Source organism: Aulostomus chinensis, chromosome 11, assembly GCF_037954235.1.
Source record: "Aulostomus chinensis isolate RoL2024-O1b breed Wild chromosome 11, RoL_Achi_v1.0, whole genome shotgun sequence".
NCBI classification, from domain to species: Eukaryota; Metazoa; Chordata; class Actinopteri; order Syngnathiformes; family Aulostomidae; genus Aulostomus; species Aulostomus chinensis.
This window is the reverse complement of record NC_141330.1, coordinates 8,223,885-8,246,480: the sequence shown is the minus strand read 5'-3', so window position 1 is coordinate 8,246,480 and position 22,596 is coordinate 8,223,885. Positions and strand designations below refer to the sequence as shown.

Sequence of the window (22,596 nt, the reverse complement as noted above, 5' to 3'; positions counted from 1 at the left end):
TCTCTTGAAAATATTATTTCAGGTTTAAGTAATAGCTTACAACTTTTCATTAATTACCATCTACCATTTTCATGTAGCAGATTATTTAATTTTTCACCCAGAAATAAAATACAGTATGAGTGATCCATTTTAATGGGCTGGCCAATCTAGAAAGTTAGTGAAAATACGTACATATTTCATACTTAAGCCTTTGGAGCACTTGCAGGAAGATATATTATCATTAAACTCACATTTCAAGGTACTTTCATCATCAGCCGCAAAAATAAATTCATATATTTTAATTTGATGATTTAATTAGTAAGTTCCATTTTCTTTTTTCCTTTTCCTTTTTCACAATTAATATTACATTTGCATTTTAATTTTCAAGTCCCTCAAGGCTGACTCGACATCTCATGGGAAGTTGTGTTCCACGCTCAATATGCTGGGAAACACAGCTGTGAGAGCCGCTGTGATAACAAAAATCTATTCATAGATGTGTCTGTCGGTACAATCTGACCAATCACACATGAGCAAACCTTCACCAAACTGTTGATGACTCACATCTTCAAGAATAAAAGTGGTAATATTAAATAAGAACCTGCAATCAAAACATTACATATTTATATCAAGTGAAAGAATTACAAGGTTATTGGGTTAAAATGATCCCTTTAAACGATGTAATGGTCACGTTAGAAAGAGAGGCAATGAGTTAAACGTCCTATTTTAGAGATTATTCCTCTCTTAATTTTTCAAATAAATCACTTCTTCGATGATTGTGGATTAAAAACCATGAAAAATATAAGTATAAACAGTAGGGTAGGGTGAATATACTGTACTAGTTTTCAATGTTTAACCAGGGGTTTGTCCTTTATCACAATTCTTGCTAAGCTACAAAACATTTTAAAAGATCCGACTAAATTTATTTGTGTTTATGGAAAAATTTGTTTTTCAAAGACTCGTGAATTGATTCAAACTTACAGGTTGTTCGGATATTACAGACTAATCTATTGTTTATAGGTGATAATAATATCTACATTTATAATTTGTGTTACATTTCCCAAATTGGCAGAGGATTGACGAGAATAAGGTGTTGTCACCTCACCCTAAACTTCAGAAGTTCTGTGATTGGCTCTTCTCTGACCAATGAAGGTGGCCATTGAGAAGGGCAGCTCTCCAGATTTTAGATATAAACCAGGGATGGAAGTGAAGTGCTGTCATCGACAGGATCAATCAGCAACCATGAGGTCTCTGGTCTTCATTCTGCTCATCGGAGCTGCTTGTGAGTTTGAAGTAGACTAGAATCACCCATCATGACATCTAATAGGAAAGTGTTGAGTTTGACAGTGTTCAATGCGCAGGTTTCCTTGACAATCAGAAAAAGAAAATTCACAAGAGGATCTTCAGAGTGAAAAACAAGTTTTGTTTCTTGTTCATGCGTGTTTTCAGTTGCCACGGACGAGGACAAGATTGTTGGAGGTTATGAGTGCACCCCCTACTCCCAGCCCCATCAGGTGTCTCTGAACTCTGGCTACCACTTCTGTGGAGGCTCCTTGGTCAGCGAGAACTGGGTTGTGTCTGCTGCTCACTGCTACAAGTCGTAAGTACATTCCTCCTCGTGTTGGTGGATGAAGTAGCAAACAGAATGGTGTAGTAAATGGTCTGTCTTTATGCAGAATTTTTTTCCTTTACAGTGCAGCAATGCCTCATTCGTGTAATAAATTTGTTGTGTGTTTTGTCTGAACCATTTACCTGCTTCTTTTTTAGCCACTGTAGCTCACTGCTACAAGTCGTAAGTTACTTCTTGATATTCAAAGTTACACCTTGCCCTCATCTTTTAACTGGTGAAGGAAAAAAATCACCTGCAATGGAACTGCTTTTTCTTTCCAGACGTGTGGAGGTTCGTCTTGGGGAGCACCACATCAAGGTCTCTGAGGGCACCGAGCAGTTCATCAGGTCCGAACGTGTCATCCGCCACCCCAACTACAGCTCCTACAACATCAACAATGACATCATGCTGATCAGGTTGAGCGAGCCTGCCATCCTCAACCAGTACGTGCAGCCTGTGGCTCTGCCCACCAGCTGTGCCCCCGCTGGAACCATGTGCACAGTCTCTGGATGGGGTAACACCATGAGCCCCAGTGAGTAATAAATCCCAAACTGAGATTTTGAGCTTATATTTATTTTACTTCTGTGCATCTTCAGTATCAGCAAGTATTTTTTTTCCACAGCTGCTGACAGGAACAAGCTGCAGTGCCTGGACCTCCCTATCCTGTCTGACGCGGACTGCAAGAATGCCTACCCTGGCATGATCACTCAGTCCATGTTCTGCGCTGGATTCCTTGAGGGAGGCAAGGACTCTTGCCAGGTATTATGATTCAATACAGCTTCTTTTATGTGAAAATAATGATGTCATGTTGAGTTTTTGTGGAGATTTAATTCTGCCTTCTGTTCTCAGGGTGACTCTGGTGGCCCAGTGGTGTGCAACGGTGAGCTGCAGGGTGTTGTGTCCTGGGGCTACGGATGTGCTGAGAAGGACCACCCTGGTGTCTATGCTAAGGTAACCTTTAAAAGAAAGATGCCATCTGATGAAACTTAACTGTTGCCATGATACACTGGCTTGTTGGTCTAACTCTCCCTGCTCTAATTTGTAGGTCTGCGTCTTGAAGGATTGGGTGGAGAAGACCATGACCTCCTACTAAATGATCCAAATCAAATTCAGTCAAACAGCTCAAAATCATTCGCTGTTTATTTTCCATCTCACTGAAAATCTGAAAATATATAACAAATAAAAATTTTCATGCAGATCATTGGAGTCTATTTCATGTGACATATCATGGTTGTGTATCTTCTTTCATATCTACCATAGTCAGCGGAACGGAGACGAGCATGGCTCATTTGGGACTAAAAGCATCAACTTCATAACACTGACATAAAAGTTAACGCTTTCAAAGTCTGATGATATAGAAATTCAGAATGAATCAATTAATAATTACAAAAAGGGCTTCTATGTAATTTTTGCTCATAATTCGTTCAAAGGAAGTGAAGAATAGAAAGGTATAATAGGCCTCATCTCCTTTCAGCCACATAGAGCCTTTGGGTGCAACTGCTTGTGATGCAGACATCCAGGTCTAGACTTTTATTCTGTTTGGTCCCTCTGTTTTGTTGGGACTGCATAGTGCATGTTTGCCAAAAAGGAAGCACCTAAATTTGTGCATGATGGTTGGGACACGAGCCTGTGAGACCAAATTGCTTCCTTTTCTCAAAACGTCAAAAACAAAACAAAACAGAAATAATGGAAATGTGTGTGAAGATGAGAAGGAAAAGCCAGTAAAAAGCCGCACGCGTGCTGTACAGTGGCATCAAGCTTCACATCTGCTGTGGGGTTAGCTGTCCCTGCTTTTTTCTTGTTCACCAGCCTTCTTGTGTGCTCGCAGTGAGTCGACAACATCCATCAGCGTCAGCGAGAACTGCAGATGCCAGCACGAATGAGAGTTCTGCCTCTTGTGCTGCCTTTGCTGGGAGCAAATAAATTATTATTTTTTTGCCTTCATTGGCTTGAATTTGAATGGAATTGTCATGCAACGCAGACAGTCTTCAGGTGCTCCTGCATTATACAGTCTCACAACTCATTAGAAGACAGATGTCTGCTGTGGTTGTTGCCAGTTAATAATTCACCGTCATTACCCCGCATTTGAATTATGAATATATTAATTATAAATGGAAATGTGAAATGACTTTTTTAAAATGACCTCAGATTTTACACGCTGTCATTCTTCTTCTGTAGTGTCCCCCTGTCACGTTCCTTTTCATCTCTCTCTGTATCTGCTGTGATAATGACAAAGAGGAGTTTTACACATTCAAAGCATTTCATTTCAGCCTTATCTGCCTGTAGAGGACTGATGGGAAATGTTACTGCACAAAGATCCATCGATCCATTTCAGGCAATTTCAGGCAGCTACAAAAGTGTCAAACGGGATTTTTGGAATCAGCTGGGGACAAGTGACTGATGACAACTGATGTTTTAACCATCAGCCTCAACCATCATTTCACGGACAAGGAAACAAGGCAATCATGTGAGCTGTGACATTTATTTTCTTGCTCAAAAAAATACTAGTGGTTTACAATATCATAATGGTTACCTGCATAGCCAAAACAACTTGACAACATGAAGATTTTTTTTCCCCTGAAGGATACTGTCAGTTGATCAGTCATACGTGCACCAGACTTCAACATCGCGTGTGTTGTTTTGAATAGAATAGAGTAGAAAAACTTTATTCACTCCTCAGGGGAAATTCATGTGTCCATCAGCTCCCATTCAGTAACAACCACTCTACCACTCTGATAATACATAGTGTAAACATACATAAGATTAAATCAAAATAGTGTATTTCACTGTCCAGTAAGCATTTACTGGACTTAAGGCAGGGGTAGTGCATTGCAGGTGTGTGTATGTGTGCACATATGATTGATTCATGATTCACTTAAAGTCCAACTGAAACAATATTTCCAGAGTGTCTAACTGCTTTTTCCTGATATATTCCTGAGTGAAAGAGGATGGAACGATAGGAATTAACATATCTGTGTCCGGACAAATGGAACTCATCCTGTGAAATGGCGGGAAGCTGTGTGCACAACTCATGCACTTCACTTACTTTTGGTGAATGCGGTCAACAGCGGAGCTGTAACAGATTCCCACTTTCATGGTATTTTGGTAAATGATTAACAGGATTTGAGGTGGAAAGCAGCGAAAGACATCCCAATGTACAATTTTTGTTTTCCAGATAACTAATATGTTAGCTGCAGACATACAGTATGAACCTGGAATCCCTCGTCCAGGTCTACACTCCTGCTACACGCCTGCTACACTCTGCCTGTGAGAGACGGCTGATGCTCCCAGCCCAGCATGGCTCTAAATCTCTAGCTAGACACTTCTTCTCTGTTGTTCCCAAACGGTGGAATCAACCACCAGACTCCATACAATCCACAGAGTCCCTTTCTACTTTTAAGAGACATTTGAAGTCTCAACTGTTCAGGGAACACCTTAACAGCACTTAAATCTGACCCCTCTCCTCTTTGTCCTTAGGGGTAGAATGAGACAGAAGGTTTAAGACCCAGCTCTGAGTGAATACAGTACTTGGCACTGACAATGCTGAATCTTGAACATGTTGAGTCTTAAAAGATATTGTTGATTTTGAATTATTTGTTGTGGTCAGTTGTGGTTACATTATATTAAAAAAACAAACAAACAAACTGGTGCTTCTTCTGCTGCAGCGCCTGCGGCCGATCAAACTTGAAGCACTTTGTCGTACTTATTAAGGTTTTCCCTCCAGTCTAAATTCTTGCTTGTGTTGTACGTCACTTTGGACAAAAGTGTCTGCCAAATGACATTTTTTGAACTGCAGAATAAACATGTGGCTAAAAGTTGAAGATTGATTTATAAGTGGATGACACGGCATTATCAGTTGCAATTGGTAGCTTATTTTGTTTTAGAAGAAAAAAAACAATTGGATTTTGATATCAAAGATAAAGAAACTGATTTTTTTTTCTTTTCTATGTACTGGATTGTAGTGAAGAATGTGACCCAGGGTCTGAAATTAAAGGGCAAAAAAAGGCTTAGTTTCATCCCAACTCATTTAAAAATATACTGAGCACCAAGGACACTGTCTAAAACCTGTTCTAAACATTTGTTTTATGACCCACTGAGGTGCCCTTGACCCCTTGACCCCTACCACTCAGGTGAGGCTGCTCAGTGGCTGTACTGAGCATCTTCTGTTGAGTGTTAAACTGTAAGAATGTGATCTGGTTGTTCCTGCTCTCAGTGGATTTTTTCCAAAATGTTTTTTTTTAAAAGATGCCTATGAATTGTCAGCAATAATTAACACACTCATGCATCACAAGATTGCAAGTTTTATTAAAAGTTGAGTGAATACCTCTCACATTAATTTGTGTTTCCCTGTGGATTCCCCTCCACCACTCATCTGTTGGTTTTTATTCTGACACTTCCCTTCCTCCCGTCTCTGTCTCCTTCAATTTAAATCTCTCTCTGGTTTCCCCTCTTTAATGTAGTTGTGTGATAGGAGATCACAGTCTAGCTGTAAATGTAGAGAGTGTCATTGATCCAGGACAACAAAGAGCAGACTTTGGTGTACACGCCTGGATAGTTAGGCAGAGCGCAGCCCTGGCCCCAAGAGACAACTCCCTGCAGCACCCCGTTACACACCAGAGGACCACCGGAGTCACCCTGAGAAGAGACATTTACATTCGTCACATCTTCGAGCATCGTATACACTCATAACCTGGTGTCTGAAAATACCTGACAGGCATCCTTTCCTCCCTCCAGGTATCCGGCACACACCATACGGTCAGTGATCATGCCAGGGTACGCGTTTTCACACTCCATGTTGGACAGGATAGGGATTTCCACACACTGGAGGTAAAATGGGTTGAACACTGGCGATAGACAACAAGAGAAGGCATAATTTGCCTGACCCATCTATTTGCTTCAATCTTGGCTGCTTCTGCTTCCTCTACAAAAGAGTTATAAGCCTGTGTTGGTAAGCCACTCTGCTCTTGGGTGCTGTGCGCAATAGCTGTACTCTTTTCTCCGAGTAATTGTATGTTGAACCTCACCTTGGTCAGAGTAGATGTTCCCCCAACCAGACAACATGCACATCTCCCCAGGTGTGGGGCAGGATTTGGGCAGGGCCACAGGCTGCACGTAACTGTTCACTGTGACAGGATGCGTCAGCTTCATCAGCATGATGTCATAGTCCAGGGTCTGATAGTCATAACTCTGATGCCAGTAGATGGCAGCCACTGACATGTACTGCTCTGTTCCCTCTTGCATCCATATGTGGTGGTCACCCACGATGGCAATCTGGGAAGATGGGCTGAAGTAGAGAGAAAGAACAGTATCGTGATGATTCTTTAAAAAATACAGTTCACAGAGGTATATTACAATAATGTAGTGTACAAACTTTTGCCAGCAGTGGGCAGCAGAGATGATCCACTGGTCATTAATGAGGGAGCCACCGCAGAAATGATAGCCGAGATTCAGTGACACCTGCCAGGGTCGCGAGTGAGGGTCACACTGGTATCCTCCCACAACTCTGTCATCAGCAGGGGCTGCCGCTGTGGTTTAAACAAAATGTGTATTTATTACACTTACAGTTGTCTTTTGTTTTTAACCCCAAAGTTTTTGTACAAGTTGAAGTTGTGCTTCACCTGCAGCACCGAGGAGAGTGAGTACAATCAGGCCAATCATCGTGTGGCTTCCTACAACCAGACTGGATGTTAAGCATTTGAAACTCACTGCCTTTATACCTCGAATCCCCATGTGTCCTTCTGTGCACCACCCCGCCCATCCTCAGCCTCATACGCACCCCCCTCCTCCTGCCCCAGTTCGTGTCCTGAAAATGACCTTCTCCTCCTTTGCCATGTTTATTTTCAACACAAACACATCGGATAGTGTTAACTTAAATTTTCAGCCAACATTTTATTTTACTGTGTCTATAACCTGAACAGAAACTCATTTTTTTTAAACCAGATGTGACAGCAAAATGATGTAACCAATCTTATTATGTTATTGCTTGATTATAATATAATAAAGACACTTCATCTGCACTCATTAGCATTCAAAAGCCATTGATTCCTGCTTGACATAGAAAACAATCTTGCTTTTTTCCTCTCTGAGGCTGCAGGTGATTATTTTCTCTTGGCTTTTATTCAAGGACAACTGAAGGGGGGAACCCATAAACAACACATTTATTCGCCTTTTAAAAAACTGTGTGGGGGAATTTGTCTGCCTTTTTCAGATGCACCTGTCCCATATGGATGTGCGAAGTATTCTTTTTTATTTGTAAAAAAAAGGAAAAAAAAGGCTTTAAAATTCACTAGTGTTGCACAATGGAGCCCCTTGAGAAACACAAAACTATTCCTGGATATTTGTGAGTAATACTAACAGAAATTTTTCTTCGATTCCAGCCAAAAACTGCTGTTGTTTTCAAATTGAAGCTTGCCAACAATGAGTGACCCATGAGAGAACCATAGACAGGTGTTAAATGTGTTGAGACCTTGGGACACATTTGTAAATGAGATACACAGATGATATAACTGCAGGGGGTGAGCCACCATGGCACAGGAATTGGCATTTTGCAGACTGATAACAGAGTTGATTTGATTTGGCAACTTAGAGTGTGAGGACTCAGCTGGGGTCAACAGATGGAGGATAAAGTGGATGTGCGTGTGTGTGTGTGTGTGTGTGTGTGTGTGTGTGTGTGTGTGTGTGTGTGTGTGTGTGTGTGTGTGTGGGGAGAGCATTCAGTAGGATATAAATATGAGCCCAGGTTTATCCAGATGCCTTCTGATCATTCACCAGACACCATGATACTTTTGGCTCTGCTGCTGTTTGTCGGAGCTGCTGGTAAAAACAAAAAAATGATGCAAATATAAACTTATAAGAACATAAATGCACATATGCACACATACACACACACACACACACACACACACACACACACACACACACACACACACACACACACACACACACACACAGAGTGAAACATTTAACACAGTATAATGTAAAAATGTGGCTGAACACACAAACCTTCTGTGTCCTAATCCCGTCTGTGTTTCTATGTGTGTGTGTGTGTGTGTGTGTGTGCGCGCGCGTGCTTGTGTGCGTGACAGCGGCAGTTCCGCGTGGAGATGGCAGGATCATTGCCGGGTATGAGTGTCAACCTCACTCCCGTCCATACATGGCCTCCCTCAACTACGGCTACCACTTCTGTGGTGGGGTGCTCATCAACAGGCAGTGGGTGCTCTCTGTCGCTCACTGTTGGTACAAGTAAGTACATATAAATGGAGAAAGATTTAGAAAATACTGGATGTTTGTGAATATTACCTAAACTTTTCAGCCAAAACTCTCCTTTTACCACTTACAATATCTTGCTTTAAACACAAATTAGAATATACAAAATACAATACAAAAAATTGCAGAATGGACTGATGGAGAGTCAAGAAAGCTTCATGCTTTTTCTGTCTCCTGGCTGGTTTATGTCACCTCCTCGCTCTCTCAGTCCATATTACATGCAGATTATGCTGGGAGAACATGATTTACGAGTGTTCGAGGGCACTGAGCAGCTCATGAAGATTGACAACATCATCTGGCACCCGAGGTGAGTGGAAAAAAATGTGTGAAAAACTTCCTCCTTTTGTGCATTTCAATGACCATCTGATTTATTGAATCAGTGCAGGGAAAAAGCAGGCTTGAATCACGTTTGTATGTGTGCAGTTACAACTACCAGACTCTGGATTATGACATCATGCTGATCAAGCTCTTCCACCCGGTGGAGGTGACAAGGGAAGTTGCACCAATCTCACTGCCGAATGGGTGTCCATATGGTGGCCTGGCCTGCTCTGTGTCTGGCTGGGGGAATACGGCCATGGAAGGAGACCGTATGTATAGTCGTAGTTTGATAATTTTAGGTATTTTAGGTGGTGTGCAAAAACTGAACATGATGTTATTTTAACACACTCATTTTAGAGCTGCCAAGAAGGGACTTGGAGCAGGGAGGAGTTGGAGATGACAGCATATTTTTTTTTTGTGTGTCCATGAAGTTTGACATTAAGCAGCTTTAAAAAGAAATACGTCTAAAAATCCCTTTTTTGTTCCCTGATAAAGCTTAGTCACTTCTGTTGTTGTCCAAAAACAAGCATGCTGGTGTGCTGCCAGGCTTGTCTCACCTTTAGCAATTGACCATATATTTGTGACTTTTTAAAAACCCATTAATATTCAACAACTATATCTAATATGTTAAGAAAAATAAAAAATTTTAAACTGTGTTTGGACACACTATGGGCAGGTATCTACCAGTCAAAACGTGAGGTTTCTATGAATCCGTTCATTGGTCAGAGTCAGGAACAAAGGAAAACCTGGGAAAACTGGGTTTATTACATGTAGTCCACATCATCAGATCATTTGTAATCTGCATATGTGTGCGTATGTTGGTCGTTCAACTATGAGATCCCAATGGAGACCAAATACTTGATGTGCTCCTTTTATGATTTCTGATAAATAACAATTTTCTTACATCTCTATTATTTTCTCTGATTGCCGTATATTGAATAAGCACCTGAAATGTAAGTATTTCATTATTTTCAGTCGATTTCATTGCATGCTTGATTACTTCTTCAGATTACTCATTCTAGGACAAGCTCAGAGAACACAGTAGGAGTGTAAAAATTTCATTTGAGGTTACAAATGTTTTAAGATTTATATCTTCAAGTGAAACAAATGGGCAGAGTGCCATGTGCAGGCTGTGGGTCTTGTACAGTTTGAGCGATGTCATCTCAAAAGAGTCTGACCAGTCACTCTGTCTGTTCCAGCGATCTTGCCTGAGCGTCTGCAGTGTTTGGATGTGCCCATACTAGACGACCAGACCTGTAATGACGCTTATCCCGGCATGATCTCTCCCAGGATGATGTGTGTCGGATACATGGAGGGAGGCAGCGGTGAATGTAATGTAAGTTTCTTTGTAATAACGTATTAGTATAAGAGGTGAAGCCAATGATTATGCAACAGCAGATACTCACTCATTCTGTGTTTCTCAGGGTGACTCTGGCAGCCCTCTGGTTTGTGCTGGACAGCTCCAAGGCCTGGTGTCATGGGGACGTGGATGTGCCCTACCCAACTACCCTGTGGTGTATGTCAAACTGTGTGAATACCTCTTCTGGATTGAGTCCACACTGGCAGCCAACCCCTGAAGAAATGACATCTTCTCCCTTCTCATTTCTCTCGTGTTGCCCTTGTTTCTCTGCCCTGTGTTACCACTCATTGCTTCGGTCCCCTTATCTAACTCCTCCCCATTTTTCTCTTTAACAGCTCCATTTTTCTCTCCGTCTCTCGCATGTGCTTTATCTCCAGTGCAATTTAAAACCGTTGCACAGGTTTTCTCCCTCACGCGTCCAGACTCCATCAGTCAGAAGATGAACATGTAATAAAATCATCAGATATAAATTCTCGTTTCATTTAGTTTCATACTTTTAATGGGAGGAATATAAAACGACATCTGAAATAAATTCAAGCTTAAATATACAGTATGTGTACAGTTTTGTTTTCTTTTAGTGCAAATTTAAAGCCGTTAAATACAAAGTTACTTTACTTAACTGACCAAGTTTTGATTGTATTGCTCGTAGGCAAGTATTGCACAGTACTTAAGGATAAATCTGAGGTTCATGTACTTTGTTTCTTCCTCTCACTCTTAGCTTCTTCCAGATCCCATTTTAAAGGGAAATAACACGTACTTTCTACTTCATTACAAATAACCTGACATTTGTTGGAACCAATTTCTTCACAAATTAATATTTTGCGTACACAGCATATGTAGAACTTCCAAATTGGTTTATTCAATTAGTCAAGGGACAGGAAATGAATTTGCAATTAATTTAATATTATTTTAATAAATAATTCATCATGCAAAAATATGATTCCAGCTTCACAAATGTGAGCATTTGGTACTTTTACTTCTTTCTTTTTTTTTTTTAACAAACTTTACAAACAGTTGATAAATGGAGAAAACACTGATCAGAATAATCCGCAATGAGAATAATCAACAGATATTACCCGAGAAAGTTCATTATTATCTCCTCAGCCAACATTCAAATCACACTTATATGAGTTATTTAAATATATTCAGCTGTTGCTAAGGACATTTTAACTCTCAAGTACATTTCCTCGACTTCATTCCATCCTTTTATTCAAGCGGCATTTGTGGCCTTTTCTTGTAGTAATTAGTTATACTAATGATTTGAATTCCTCCTCCACTGGATATTGTTTCTAAATGGGCTGGGTGATGCAGCAGCCTATGAAATAATAGATGCATCAATGACATTCCAATGGCAAGTTTATTGTATCATCAAATACACTATTTTAATACGGCGAACCTCTATAAAGGAATCAGTGTCAATGAGAAATGATTGCAGTGTGGTCTGTGAACAGCAGGAGGACTCTGTTCACCTGTCTAAACCTCACGGCAGCACTTCAGACACTTCACCTTTTATTTATGTGACTCTGAAAATTCAGCTCACCGACTTTATCAACTCCAGATCCTAGCAAATGTCTCATCAAACCCTTCCGACAAATAAAAAGGAACCAAAGTAGAACAACTTTTGCGAAGTTTTGAAGAAGAAATATTCTAGTAAGGAATTATTTGAAGATTCAACAACATAATTTTAAGCGTAAAGATTTAGATTATAAAGGACAGAAGTTGCAGCTGAATTTGACTAGAACAGATACACAAACATATCACATGCATAACTCAATTATCTGGTATCTAACACACCACTAAATCTACAAAATAATGATAATAATAAAATAGAAGCCTTACAAACTTTGTGTTGTAGTTGTCTGAGTGATGTGCCGATAACAAATCTAAATGGAGAAAATGACCAGTTCTGCAATATCAGTAAAATGATCACATGTACAGTCTTTGCACTCGTGGTGGATTTTTTTTCCTTTTACCATATTACACCTAAACCGAGAAATAAAGTTCATCACATTTTTACGTAAGATTTAGTGGCAGAACTGTGAAAGGTTTCACTTTTGTTGATGAAAATGTTTTTTTTGGAAGATTGAACTAAAACTGATGTGACTGGAAATTCAAGCGAAATCCAGATATTTAATACAGTATCAGTTATGTACCAAAAAGATCAGTTCAATAAAGGTCTCGGATATTGCAGATAAAACTTTATTGTTTACTTCTCGGATGTAAAGCTTCATCTGTTTGTTTTTGTCTTCTCTTTGTGCCTTCGACGTGCTTTGCCGCCGCTCTGATCCTGCTGAAGAGAGAAAAACATTCAACAATTTTGCTGCAACATAAAATCACACTACAGTTGGTCCTTGTAACAATATGTGAAAAGCTTTAATATCTTTGTGAACCAACCAGGTGGGGGGATGTTTTGGTTGCTGTCCTGGATTCAGGGGTCTGGTGGAGTTTTGTTGTTCTTCGGAGGCAGAAGTGGAATGCTGCGGTGGAGTGTGGGCACCTGGTAATCCAAACTTGAGAGCTGTGAAACAGAAGGTGTGATGAGTGGATGCGTACTACAAAGAGAGATGGACCAAGATTTCAAGTGATTCCTGATAAATCAAGACTGAAGTCCATCTATCTATTCATCCATCCATCCATCCATCTGTCCATCCATCCATCCATCTAACCTCTCTTCCTATCTTTATCTCTTGGAACAAAGTTTATAAAAAAAGACCCTCTGGTTTTTGACAGTTATTTGTGCTCCCATATCTTGGCTCGGGAAGAAAAGTGGCAGTCTAGTCATCACAGGGTCATCGGTTCAATCCCTGCATCCTTAGGAAACTCTATTAAAGTGTCCTAAAGGACTAAAACCCCTTAAACCCTTATTGGTAGACTTGACTCTTGCAAGGTAACACCCCCACCCCCATCCCCCCATCCTCCCACCCCATCTGTACCTCTTTCTATCAAATCCATTTAAAGTTTCAGCCTCAGACCGAAAGTGGATCTATCAACGTCCCTCCAACCCAACAAAACAAATATAGAGTGAAATGTATTCACAAACCTTCTTCCGTGCAGCGATTTCTTTCACCACCAGCTCAATATCCTCGTGGTCCTCGTCTTCCTCCTCATCCTGGTGTGTTTTGTCCTCCTCTTTCTCCACCTGGCCTGGCAGGTAGGGCTCGATGAGGATGGACTCTGTTCCCCTGATGTCACAGCGACAGTACGGGCAGGTGTGGCCTGCTGACTTCTGCTAGACGACAGTTCAAGAAACAGAGGCACCACTTCAAGATGTGGAAGTGAACTTGAAAAAGCGAGTATTAGATTGACCTTTTAAACCAAATGTTAATCCAGATATACCAGATAAATGGATGCATGGATGAATGGATGCATCCAGATGTGAAGGTAAAGAAAAAAGATCAAAGGGAATCGTTTTTCTTCATTTTTGCAACTTGTCTGACCAGTTTGCACACAAATAATAACCTGGCATTTTTCAAACAACTGCCTCACGATGGTTTCACACAACCAAAAAAAAGTGATATCCAATTATATAACATTAAGAATTGTGGTCTTACATTCATGATGCATACATAATTTTACTGTGTCTGATTCAAAGTGAAGGAGACCGTTACAGTTAGAAGAGGATGTGAGAATAAGCCCACACAGGAAATCTTCAGCCAAACCTGCACCTTTGCAAAGACTTGAACAATGCCATGGTAGGTGGAAGGCTACTGTTTGAAAGGAAGAAGTGAAATAGATGGTAAAGCTGAAAATTTCCAACAGTAGCTTTGATTTTCATTGACCGTGACATGTTCACTCAGGGTTTAAAGAATATCCATGATGTATTTCAGACTCACTTGCCTTCTGGTGTCTTTCATTCCTGAGGATGTTGTGTATCACTCGTTTCTACCTGAAGTTTTACATATGCTTCTTCTTATTTTACAGGCTTTATTAAAGAAATAACTTTAGTTTTTGGCATAATCTATGAACCATATTCAAAAATAATAAGCACTGTCACAGTGGGCTGGCGCTTTAACTTCAAAACATGGCACCGCTGATTTCCAGCAAACCCTTTTTTCGCTTCACTGAACTCTTATAAGAACAGTTTGTTTTGACTTCAGAGCATGAGGAAGCTGAAAATTTGCATGCGACCTATAAAAAAGGATGATATCAGGTAAAGTCAGAGTGATTGGGGGGGGCCATACCTGCCAGCCAGTGAGGCAGGGCTGGCACAGGAGATGCCCACAAGGCTGAATGCGAGTGTCTTTATCCCTCTCTGCACAGATCTTACACAGCTGGAAGGTGCTGCCGATCTCGCAGTAAAGCGCATACTGCTCCTGTTACGGTGGCGGTGGGTTATCACAAGCAGAAAAAGATAAGAGAACGTCTCAGGATATGATGTACATTTTGTCTTAGTTAAAGATTCAGCAGGCTGCAGGCAGTCCTCTGTAAAATTGATAAAGAAGTATCAAGTGCATCCACTTACTTCTGTAACTTTGACTTTGCCACCCTGTACTGATTCACACAAACTTGTCAGGTCAGGGTTCATGTCTCGGCCATCTGGGTACAAGTAGCTGCCGGTACACAAACACACTGCACTTAGAGAAACTCGTTAACCAAAGAAAATACACAAAAGAGAGAGAGAGTGTGTGTACTGTCACCAGCCCTCTTTGAAGCCCTGAATGAGTGCCTGGTACAGAGGCACATTCTGAGGAATGGTCTGGATGATGCCGCCTTCGGTGGTCACATGGCCAATAGCCCACTGGCCCATTCTTGTGCAGCTTAGCCGGAAGATATAGCTAAGAGGGCCAAAGAAGATCAATCATGAAGCCAAATTTCTCTTCAGCACTGTTCTGCTCAGTCTCACTCCCCAGTATAAGTACTTCGGGCCACATTTGCTTCTATATTATCTGCAGTTCCTGAATTCCAATAAAACTGAGAACATATAGATGTTTATTGTATTAAACTCAGGGCCACATTATTTTTCTGTTTATCTGACTGGACCTGCACTTATAACATAAAGAAAAATGACTTGATGTTTCGGTTGGAAGTAGTTTCAAAGTAATTTAACAAGAAATTTTCTGACTGACTGACTGATAACCCTTTCATCATTAATGATGAAGTGTTTAAAGTTTTCGGACTGCTGGGCACGGTTCTTTACTTCGAAAAATTGAATAACTGTCACGGCTCAGATCAACTGTACTTAACACACATATGGCTATTTATAGTTTTGTGATATTTCTACATGTCAGTGGGTATTTTGGGGAGCGCATCAGTCACTGGCCTGGTCCTCACCTCCCTGGTTGGTGTAGGTAGTGTTCCAGTCGAGCTACAACTTGGTCATAGGTGAGGAAGGCCATGTAGCCTGGATGGGTCACCGCGAGCTGGTTCCAATTCCTTAGAAGTGATTTCCAGGGCTAAAAGAAGAGGGAAGAATGTGAGTTTGCTTGTTTTCTGCAGCATTACACAAATCTTCCCGGTCCATTTTCATGATTGGTGATGGAAGGATGTTCCAGAGGCCAAGGATGAAACCATTACATTCTGGGACTGATCAATAGCAAACAAAAAAAGGACTCAGAGAACAGATACCTCTGCCAAAGAGGCTCCAAGGATACAGAATATAAATATCAACAACACCTCCAAAAACCATGTAATAATACTTTTATTTGTGTCCATTAGTTTTTGAGATGGATAAATGTGCTTCCAACAAACATACCTGAAAAAGCTAAAAATGAAGCAAACATTGCTCCATATCAAGTTATTGAGGCAACAGTCAGAAATCTACATTCTTGTAAATGTGAGATTGACACTATCCTCACATCTATACAGCGAATAGTATGAACCTTTTGCATTAAGACCATAACCATAGTTCAAACACTGATGCATAAAAACATTAATTTGTGATGTTTATGTCTTTCTTGGTTGCAGGGGGGATTTGCTGAAGTCATAAATTCTCCAACACAGACAAAAGAAGAGAATTCACTTTTGAGATAAGAAAAGATGTCATTGTGCTGTTTTGTCAATGTAAGAAAAGGATAAAAATTAAATTCTAACCAAGCTGTAGCAGCACAATTGGGTGGATTGTGTTTCCAAGTGTAGCTGGATATTTCTCCACCTTGACGTGCGGCTAAACTCAGCTGAATTCAGCATCACAGGCTGTTTGTTGTGCAGATATGATAAGTATCAATTCTCTCCTTTAACTCAGGAAGGAATTTCACAAACGTCGAACAATTCTTTCAAATAATACTGGATGCACGAGAAAGATTCATGGTACCTGAAACAGTCGAGTGAAGATGTCAAATTCAAAGACGGAAACGTGGTCATTGCAGGTGAGATCTATAGTTGACTTCAGCGCCATGGACTCCATCCCTTCCTCAAATGAGTGCTCCCTTCTCAGCTGTTCTTTGAAAGTGTTCCACTGCACAATACATCTGTAGGGACACATTAGCATACAGAGCAGATGTATACAAAAAATATCACATCATATGATATGTATAGGAAAGATTTCACACTTACCTATTGCCAAATGTACACGTCCAAAACTCCTGCGCTTCTGTCTTTGTTATCCTGTAAGTGTTGCCTTGGAAACATTTACCTTGGAACATGGCTTTTAGTTCCCAGAGCATGTGACTGAATAGCAAGGTTAGTTTGGTCAAGTTCCTCCTGGGAAGGGAATACACACACACACACACACACACACACACACACACACACACACACACACACGCACACACTTTCAGTTGCTTTTAGATGTACTGAGGAAATGTTGCCTCGTCCACAAGCATGGAAACAAAACAAAAAAATACACCAAAATGATTTTTTTGTGATAGGAGTTTATTGGCCTGACACAAATATTTGAACAACCTCTCAGTCAAGTTAGCAAAATGACTGCACTGCTTTAAACTGAGGACCAAACTCAAGTTCAGATTTTTAGGATTTTATTTTGCGCTCAGTGTTGGTCTTGTATGTCGTTTGATTCAACATGTGTATTCATGTTTCCTCGAGTGTACAGCTAATAAATTATCACTAAACTAAGAGTGTAGGTGTGTGAAGTCATGTGGGTAGAACCCACCAACAGTGACTGAGGTATACTGAGGCTCACTGTACTATGACTACTACACACACACACACACACACACACACACACACACACACACGCACACACACACACACACACATTAGCAGATAGGTAAGACAGGATGCTGTCGGCAGCATTTCTGTCAGTGAATACCACAAAATGTTCCAGTGGCCAGTTTGCTGCTTCAGGCCAGTCTTCATTGATCTAAACAACCTTTCTTGGCTGACGTGTGTTTTCCTAATGCAATTTTGAAACTCCTTTTAACATTTATGCATTTGTGCTCTTTACAAGTACAAATAAAGTAACCTGATCTTGATGTTTCAAAACTTGCAGCAAAAAAAAAAAAAAAATACACATCCCAAGTTAGTCAATTTTATTACACCAGCAGCAAACATGATTAAATGTTAACATGTATATGCATGGTTTTAAATACTAATGAGTAAAACCCGTATCATTTTGTCGTCGATCTTTTTTAATTGTAACATTATCAGCCGTACGGTACAAAAAAAAAAAACGGCGGTACAAAAAAGTACAATACTGAATTCTATGGTTTAACATCTTCCTTTCATCATGTGTCTTCATTCGCGAGACATTCGCCATCAAATTTGTGATGCATCTCAGGAAATCGCCTGTGAGGGCATTCAGCGTGCACTGACCATTATGCATGTTCACTATGTAGATGATAGCTTTTCTACATCAGTGAGGAGAGTAAAACCTCAAAATGGTGGTGTTCCTCTACAGACTTTTACATTTAAAAAACACAAGGATGGCGGTGAAAGTGTTGCTGCTGACACATCCATTCGTAGTGCCTGATCATGTTGAGCGCCACACTGTCTGAACAAGGTGACGTTGTCTTATGTCTTACAGCCAAATCTGAGCTTAGTTGTTTGAAAATACGCCACTTAATTGTGCGCCACTATTCAGAGAAAAGTGTCATATATTTTCTTCACACTTAACTGACACTTTCAGGTAAGAGTACATACTTACATTACTGTCATGAGGGTTAAAGGTCGAACCAACCACGGGGCTGCACCTTGACAGTAAATTGTATGCTTAAGCAATAATGCATCTATAGAAACAACTATTTTACCTGTTAATCTGTTAATAAAAGCTATGATTAACTTCTGATTTATTATAATAATAATAATTATTATTATTATTATTGATTTTTAAATGGTTAAAAATCAACCTTACTATTTTTACAAAGTCCCAGTTTTGTTTGACCAACAGTCAGAGACCAAATGTTATTTATTAACGTACTTGGGAAAATAATATGCAAACTGTATATTTCAATATTTAGTAATAATATGCAATTTATAAAATCCAGCGGCCAGTTTTGCATACACTGATATGCATAGATCAAGCTGGAATAAAAGAGGATCTACACAGACAGACATGATTAGGCCGATATCTAAAGCCACGTTAGGTATTTACTACATGACCATCCATGCAGGCTCGGCTGTCATCTGAGTCTTCAACATGGCACAGTGAACCTCCAGTTACGTCTGATTTGTAAAACTTCTGGGAGAAAATCTTTGACATGAAGTCCAATGTATTTAACTTGGAGCACTCAAAGAGTATATGTTACATTACAGGAGACACACATTATCCAATCATCCGCTGACATGGCGCTCAGAACCGCTGTCTCGTCACTGAGGCAGACGGAGGAGGAATACGAGTTAGAGCTGCGTGATAAGACATTTATACATCGTATGAAGGCATATGAATAAGATTTATTTACATAATGGGTGTAATCGTGTATTTTCAAATATAATTTCTTTATGTTTGAAAATATTGTTCATAATCAAATACAAGGACGGAATGCTTCTGAAACCTGAGACGCTCATCGTTTCATTAAAAACTTAAAACGAGTTCAAACGCTTGAGATCTCAGATCCTGCTGGTATTTGAGTCTGGATCCATTAGTTCTGAACGCAGCAGAGTCGCCGCGTGTCCATCCAGTCATGCAGGTCAGCAGATGAAGTCAAATAAAAACCGGGTGTAGCTGAGCGAAAGCATTTTTCTTGACGATACCTGCAAGCTGTCACTAGGTGATGTCTGCTTCAGGTCAGACACGCAGTCTCTTAATCGGTCACATAGTGAGATTTTAATCTGATTGACCAGTTTCCTCGCATTAGCATCACAAAAGGCTTGCCATTTTTTCCACATTCAGCATTGGTAGTCTTAACAGGGGACAGGGCTCAACTCTGAATGGGAAAAGTAGCTCTATCCTCCTGTGTTGCCTTAAATTTGCACATAAACCAAACCCCACACTTGCTGTTTCTCTAGGACACACAGATGTCTATTTTTGTCTTGTGGGAACATGGAGGTTGTTTTGTTTTAATCCCACAGATAGAAAAGAGGGGTTCACGGAGGGGTTGAAGCCTCTGTCATAACTGAGCATTATAAGTCATGTATAAATAGTTTATCTTAAGTCATACAAATGTTTGAGTTCTTGTTGCTACTTTTAGCTCCTTTAAAAAGCACAAAATAGCCCCCAGTCCCATAGCCCCATTGTAGTTCTGCGATAGACATGGATGTTCTCTCTCTGACCCCACGATGAAGGAGGTTTTTGTCCTCCGAAATCTCCTGATTTTGATTGGAGAACCCGAGCTCGCTGATTTGATTTGGAGAGAAAAGAGTTTTTTGTTTTTTTTTAAATGGTTGGTGGGTCCAAGTCAAACATATTGTGTATGTTATTCTCAGAGAAATCCTACTTTTGTGATATTCATCTCGCTTTTTTGTTGTTGTCTGAATTTAAATGAGACTCAAAAAAAAAAAAAAAAAAAAGGCACACAACTATGTCAACATAAAGTTTCACTCCTGACCCCAACCCCCACCCCAAAACCCCCTTAAAAAAAGTTTTCACCAGGTAATCCTCTGTGTGCGCAGTTTGGAACTAGAGTGAATACAGACTCTCTGTGTCACATGTAGTGTTTCAGAAGTTAATGCCTTACTGTTTTATGTGACTGACACGTGCATCTCCTGTGTGTGTGGATGTAGCATTCAAGTAGAGGCCCTCTTACCTGAAGCTTGATGTCTCCTCAAATACCTTCTCCCGCCCCTCTTTAAACAGCAGGAGAGCTCTGTCCGTCTTATCCAGCAGGTTTCTCACGTGGACCCTCAGGTACTTGGCCTCATCTCCCCGGGGCATCTGGCTGCCTGCCACCCTGGGACCTTGGTAGGGCTCCCAAACCTGTGTGAGCATTATTGATGACTCAGACACCAGCTCCGGAAGGTACGGTGGACTGTTCCTCAGACCCAATTGTGGGTTAGTGCACAGCTTGTGGAGTTTATCCAGTCTTCTTATAGCTTTGTCCACCAGTCGTCGATCTCCACTGGTAGGAGCCTGGGAGCTGCCGCCTCCTGAACTTGCTGCCGCCATTATTTGACTGTTGTCTGATGTATTTGAAACTTCAGTGAACCAAAACCTATTCTGAATGTCACTCAAAGCAGTCTCTGTTGGCAGTGGTAAATAATAATAGTCCTGAACTTTGCAGTGAAAGTGCAATTTTTATGTAAATATGAATGAGCAGAGATTGAAGCAGCTACCCGGTCAACTTTCAACAGGATTTATCCCCTTTAAGATGGTTGGCTTCATTTGACAAGCACACTTCTTATCCTCTTCAGCATTCATATTTCATCCATATCATCATAATCCAACAGCATTACATTATCCAACAATGGGCAGCGTGTGCAGGAACAAAGCCAAACATTTCATCCCAAAACAGCCACTGTCATCCATTTATAACTTCTCACTCTCTTTGAGGATCTTCATAAAAAAAAAATGACAGCAAATGAATGCAGTTCTTCATTTTCCCACAACAAGAACACGAGATGTAAAGCAGAATGATGCCTGTACTGAAAATGCACAACACTACTACAGTCCCGCTCTCCTCCAGCTCTCTCCACCACACGCATTCAGCCCCTCACGCTCTCAAACCCAGAGTCTTGCCCTCTATTTAGAGCAGCATCTCAGCAGTCTCATATCATCAGGTCAAAAAATCTGAGATATCTACTCACAACACAGTGGAAACATATTTTCTGTCTTTGCCTGAAACGTCGTTTCTCTTTTGCCTCCCTTGCTTATGTCAGTCCCTTTCTATCTCTGTCTCTCTCTGTCTCACTCTCTCTCTCTCTCTCTCTCTCTTTGATAGTTTCCTGGTTGCAGCCAGACAAACAGGTTTGTTTTCTTTGCTCTATTTCTTCAGAGGCAAGCATGCAGTGAGCCAGAAAGAGAGAGAGAGAGAGAGCGAGAGAGAGCGAGAGAGAGCGAGAGAGCGAGAGAGAGAGAGAGAGAGAGAGAGAGAGCGAGAGAGAGAGAGAGAGAGAGAGAGAGATGGGAGGGAGGAAGTCACAGAGGTGTGGACTTAAATATGTACTGATACTGAAATGAGTGCAGAATGCCTGACTTACTGTAACATCTGGGCAAGTATAAAGTGCGTTTGGCCAATCTCCTGTAGCACATTTAGTATCTGTTACAAACATGAACACACACTCTATGCTGTTTGCACGCTTGAACTCACTCATTCACTTACTTACTCAGCTGGTTTGATAAACATTTAAAGGCCATCGGTGGCTCATACAAAATGTCATAGACACATACGCTGCATCTCTTCATTCATCTCTTGTCTTTTCTTTTTTTACAGGAATGACAGGTAGAATTCAGTCTTGGTTTAGTTGTAGAATCACTGTCAGTCAGATATTGACAACCTCAGCTGACATAAAAACACCAGGTTGGTCAAAGATTTCTCCAATACAGAACGCACTTATCTTGTTTTGTAAAATCACTATGTTACATAGAGGTGATATTGTAGTATCAATGACCCATGGCTGTACCTCACACTCGTCATTAGGTAATAGTGTGTAATGTGAAGAAGCAGCTGCACCAGAGGCCTGCAACTCATGGAGTCACTCTAAAGTTTTTCGTAAGCTCTTCGTGAGATTTGACCTTCATCACTGGATTCAAAGTCCAGCGTTCCATTACACTGTCCCTCCTGCTCCCTCATGCTCT

At 40.7% G+C, this 22,596-nt stretch overlaps 4 protein-coding genes across 9 annotated transcripts; 2 read left to right on the top strand and 2 right to left on the bottom strand.

Annotated features, from left to right (window-relative positions):
- The first annotated feature begins 1,183 nt into the window (after positions 1–1,183).
- On the top strand, positions 1,184–2,740 carry LOC147253084 (trypsin-1-like). Its single transcript, XM_086218084.1, has 6 exons — positions 1,184–1,258; positions 1,426–1,576; positions 1,867–2,117; positions 2,208–2,344; positions 2,435–2,536; positions 2,631–2,740. Exons 1-6 carry the CDS (start codon positions 1,219–1,221, stop codon positions 2,676–2,678), a joined length of 729 nt encoding a protein of 242 aa, XP_086074210.1. The 5' UTR covers positions 1,184–1,218; the 3' UTR covers positions 2,679–2,740.
- A 3,327-nt stretch (positions 2,741–6,067) lies between these two features.
- On the bottom strand, positions 6,068–14,384 carry LOC147253082 (trypsin-2-like). Of its 3 annotated transcripts, none has more exons than XM_086218087.1 (6): positions 14,363–14,384; positions 7,204–7,254; positions 6,953–7,110; positions 6,610–6,856; positions 6,293–6,429; positions 6,068–6,220 (listed from the first exon to the last, which is right to left on the bottom strand). In XM_086218087.1, the coding sequence occupies exons 2-6, from the start codon at positions 7,241–7,243 to the stop codon at positions 6,068–6,070; spliced, it is 735 nt and encodes a 244-aa protein (XP_086074213.1). In that variant the 5' UTR covers positions 7,244–7,254; positions 14,363–14,384. The 3 variants fall into 3 exon arrangements, with proteins under 3 accessions (XP_086074213.1, XP_086074212.1, XP_086074211.1); XM_086218086.1 differs by lacking the exon at positions 14,363–14,384 and adding an exon at positions 6,487–6,500 and having other exon boundaries at positions 6,293–6,412; positions 6,953–7,104; positions 7,204–7,243; XM_086218085.1 differs by lacking the exon at positions 14,363–14,384 and having other exon boundaries at positions 6,953–7,104; positions 7,204–7,243.
- Positions 8,362–10,791, top strand: LOC147253083 (trypsin-like). Its single transcript, XM_086218088.1, has 6 exons — positions 8,362–8,401; positions 8,671–8,827; positions 9,060–9,158; positions 9,275–9,438; positions 10,369–10,505; positions 10,594–10,791. Exons 1-6 carry the CDS (start codon positions 8,362–8,364, stop codon positions 10,744–10,746), a joined length of 750 nt encoding a protein of 249 aa, XP_086074214.1. The 3' UTR covers positions 10,747–10,791.
- cblc (Cbl proto-oncogene C) lies at positions 11,099–21,743 on the bottom strand. 4 transcript variants are annotated; one of them, XM_086218083.1, is made up of 11 exons: positions 21,606–21,695; positions 20,609–20,778; positions 17,022–17,168; positions 16,780–16,936; positions 15,801–15,922; positions 15,167–15,304; positions 14,992–15,079; positions 14,711–14,842; positions 13,570–13,758; positions 12,924–13,047; positions 11,099–12,819 (listed from the first exon to the last, which is right to left on the bottom strand). In XM_086218083.1, exons 2-10 carry the CDS (start codon positions 20,734–20,736, stop codon positions 12,958–12,960), a joined length of 1,191 nt encoding a protein of 396 aa, XP_086074209.1. In that variant the 5' UTR covers positions 20,737–20,778; positions 21,606–21,695; the 3' UTR covers positions 11,099–12,819; positions 12,924–12,957. The 4 variants fall into 4 exon arrangements, with proteins under 4 accessions (XP_086074209.1, XP_086074207.1, XP_086074206.1 ...); XM_086218081.1 differs by having other exon boundaries at positions 11,099–12,816; positions 20,609–21,743; XM_086218080.1 differs by having other exon boundaries at positions 11,101–12,819; positions 20,609–21,742.
- Positions 21,744–22,596: the final 853 nt, after the last annotated feature.

Coding starts and splice junctions, on each gene's coding strand:
- cblc (XM_086218081.1), bottom strand. CDS start 20,967: ATGGCGGCAGCAAGTTCAGGAGGCGGCAGCTCCCAGGCTCCTACCAGT. Junction 16,937..17,021: donor ACGTGTACATTTGGCAATAG/GTAAGTGTGAAA, acceptor GTGTCCCTACAG/ATGTATTGTGCAGTGGAACA. Junction 13,048..13,569: donor AAATCGCTGCACGGAAGAAG/GTTTGTGAATAC, acceptor TCTGTTTCACAG/CTCTCAAGTTTGGATTACCA.
- LOC147253082 (XM_086218087.1), bottom strand. CDS start 7,243: ATGATTGGCCTGATTGTACTCACTCTCCTCGGTGCTGCAG. Junction 7,111..7,203: donor CACTCTCCTCGGTGCTGCAG/GTGAAGCACAAC, acceptor TTTAAACCACAG/CGGCAGCCCCTGCTGATGAC. Junction 6,221..6,292: donor GAGGAAAGGATGCCTGTCAG/GTATTTTCAGAC, acceptor GTCTCTTCTCAG/GGTGACTCCGGTGGTCCTCT.
- LOC147253083 (XM_086218088.1), top strand. CDS start 8,362: ATGATACTTTTGGCTCTGCTGCTGTTTGTCGGAGCTGCTG. Junction 8,402..8,670: donor GCTGTTTGTCGGAGCTGCTG/GTAAAAACAAAA, acceptor TGTGCGTGACAG/CGGCAGTTCCGCGTGGAGAT. Junction 10,506..10,593: donor GAGGCAGCGGTGAATGTAAT/GTAAGTTTCTTT, acceptor TGTGTTTCTCAG/GGTGACTCTGGCAGCCCTCT.
- LOC147253084 (XM_086218084.1), top strand. CDS start 1,219: ATGAGGTCTCTGGTCTTCATTCTGCTCATCGGAGCTGCTT. Junction 1,259..1,425: donor TCTGCTCATCGGAGCTGCTT/GTGAGTTTGAAG, acceptor GCGTGTTTTCAG/TTGCCACGGACGAGGACAAG. Junction 2,537..2,630: donor ACCCTGGTGTCTATGCTAAG/GTAACCTTTAAA, acceptor TCTAATTTGTAG/GTCTGCGTCTTGAAGGATTG.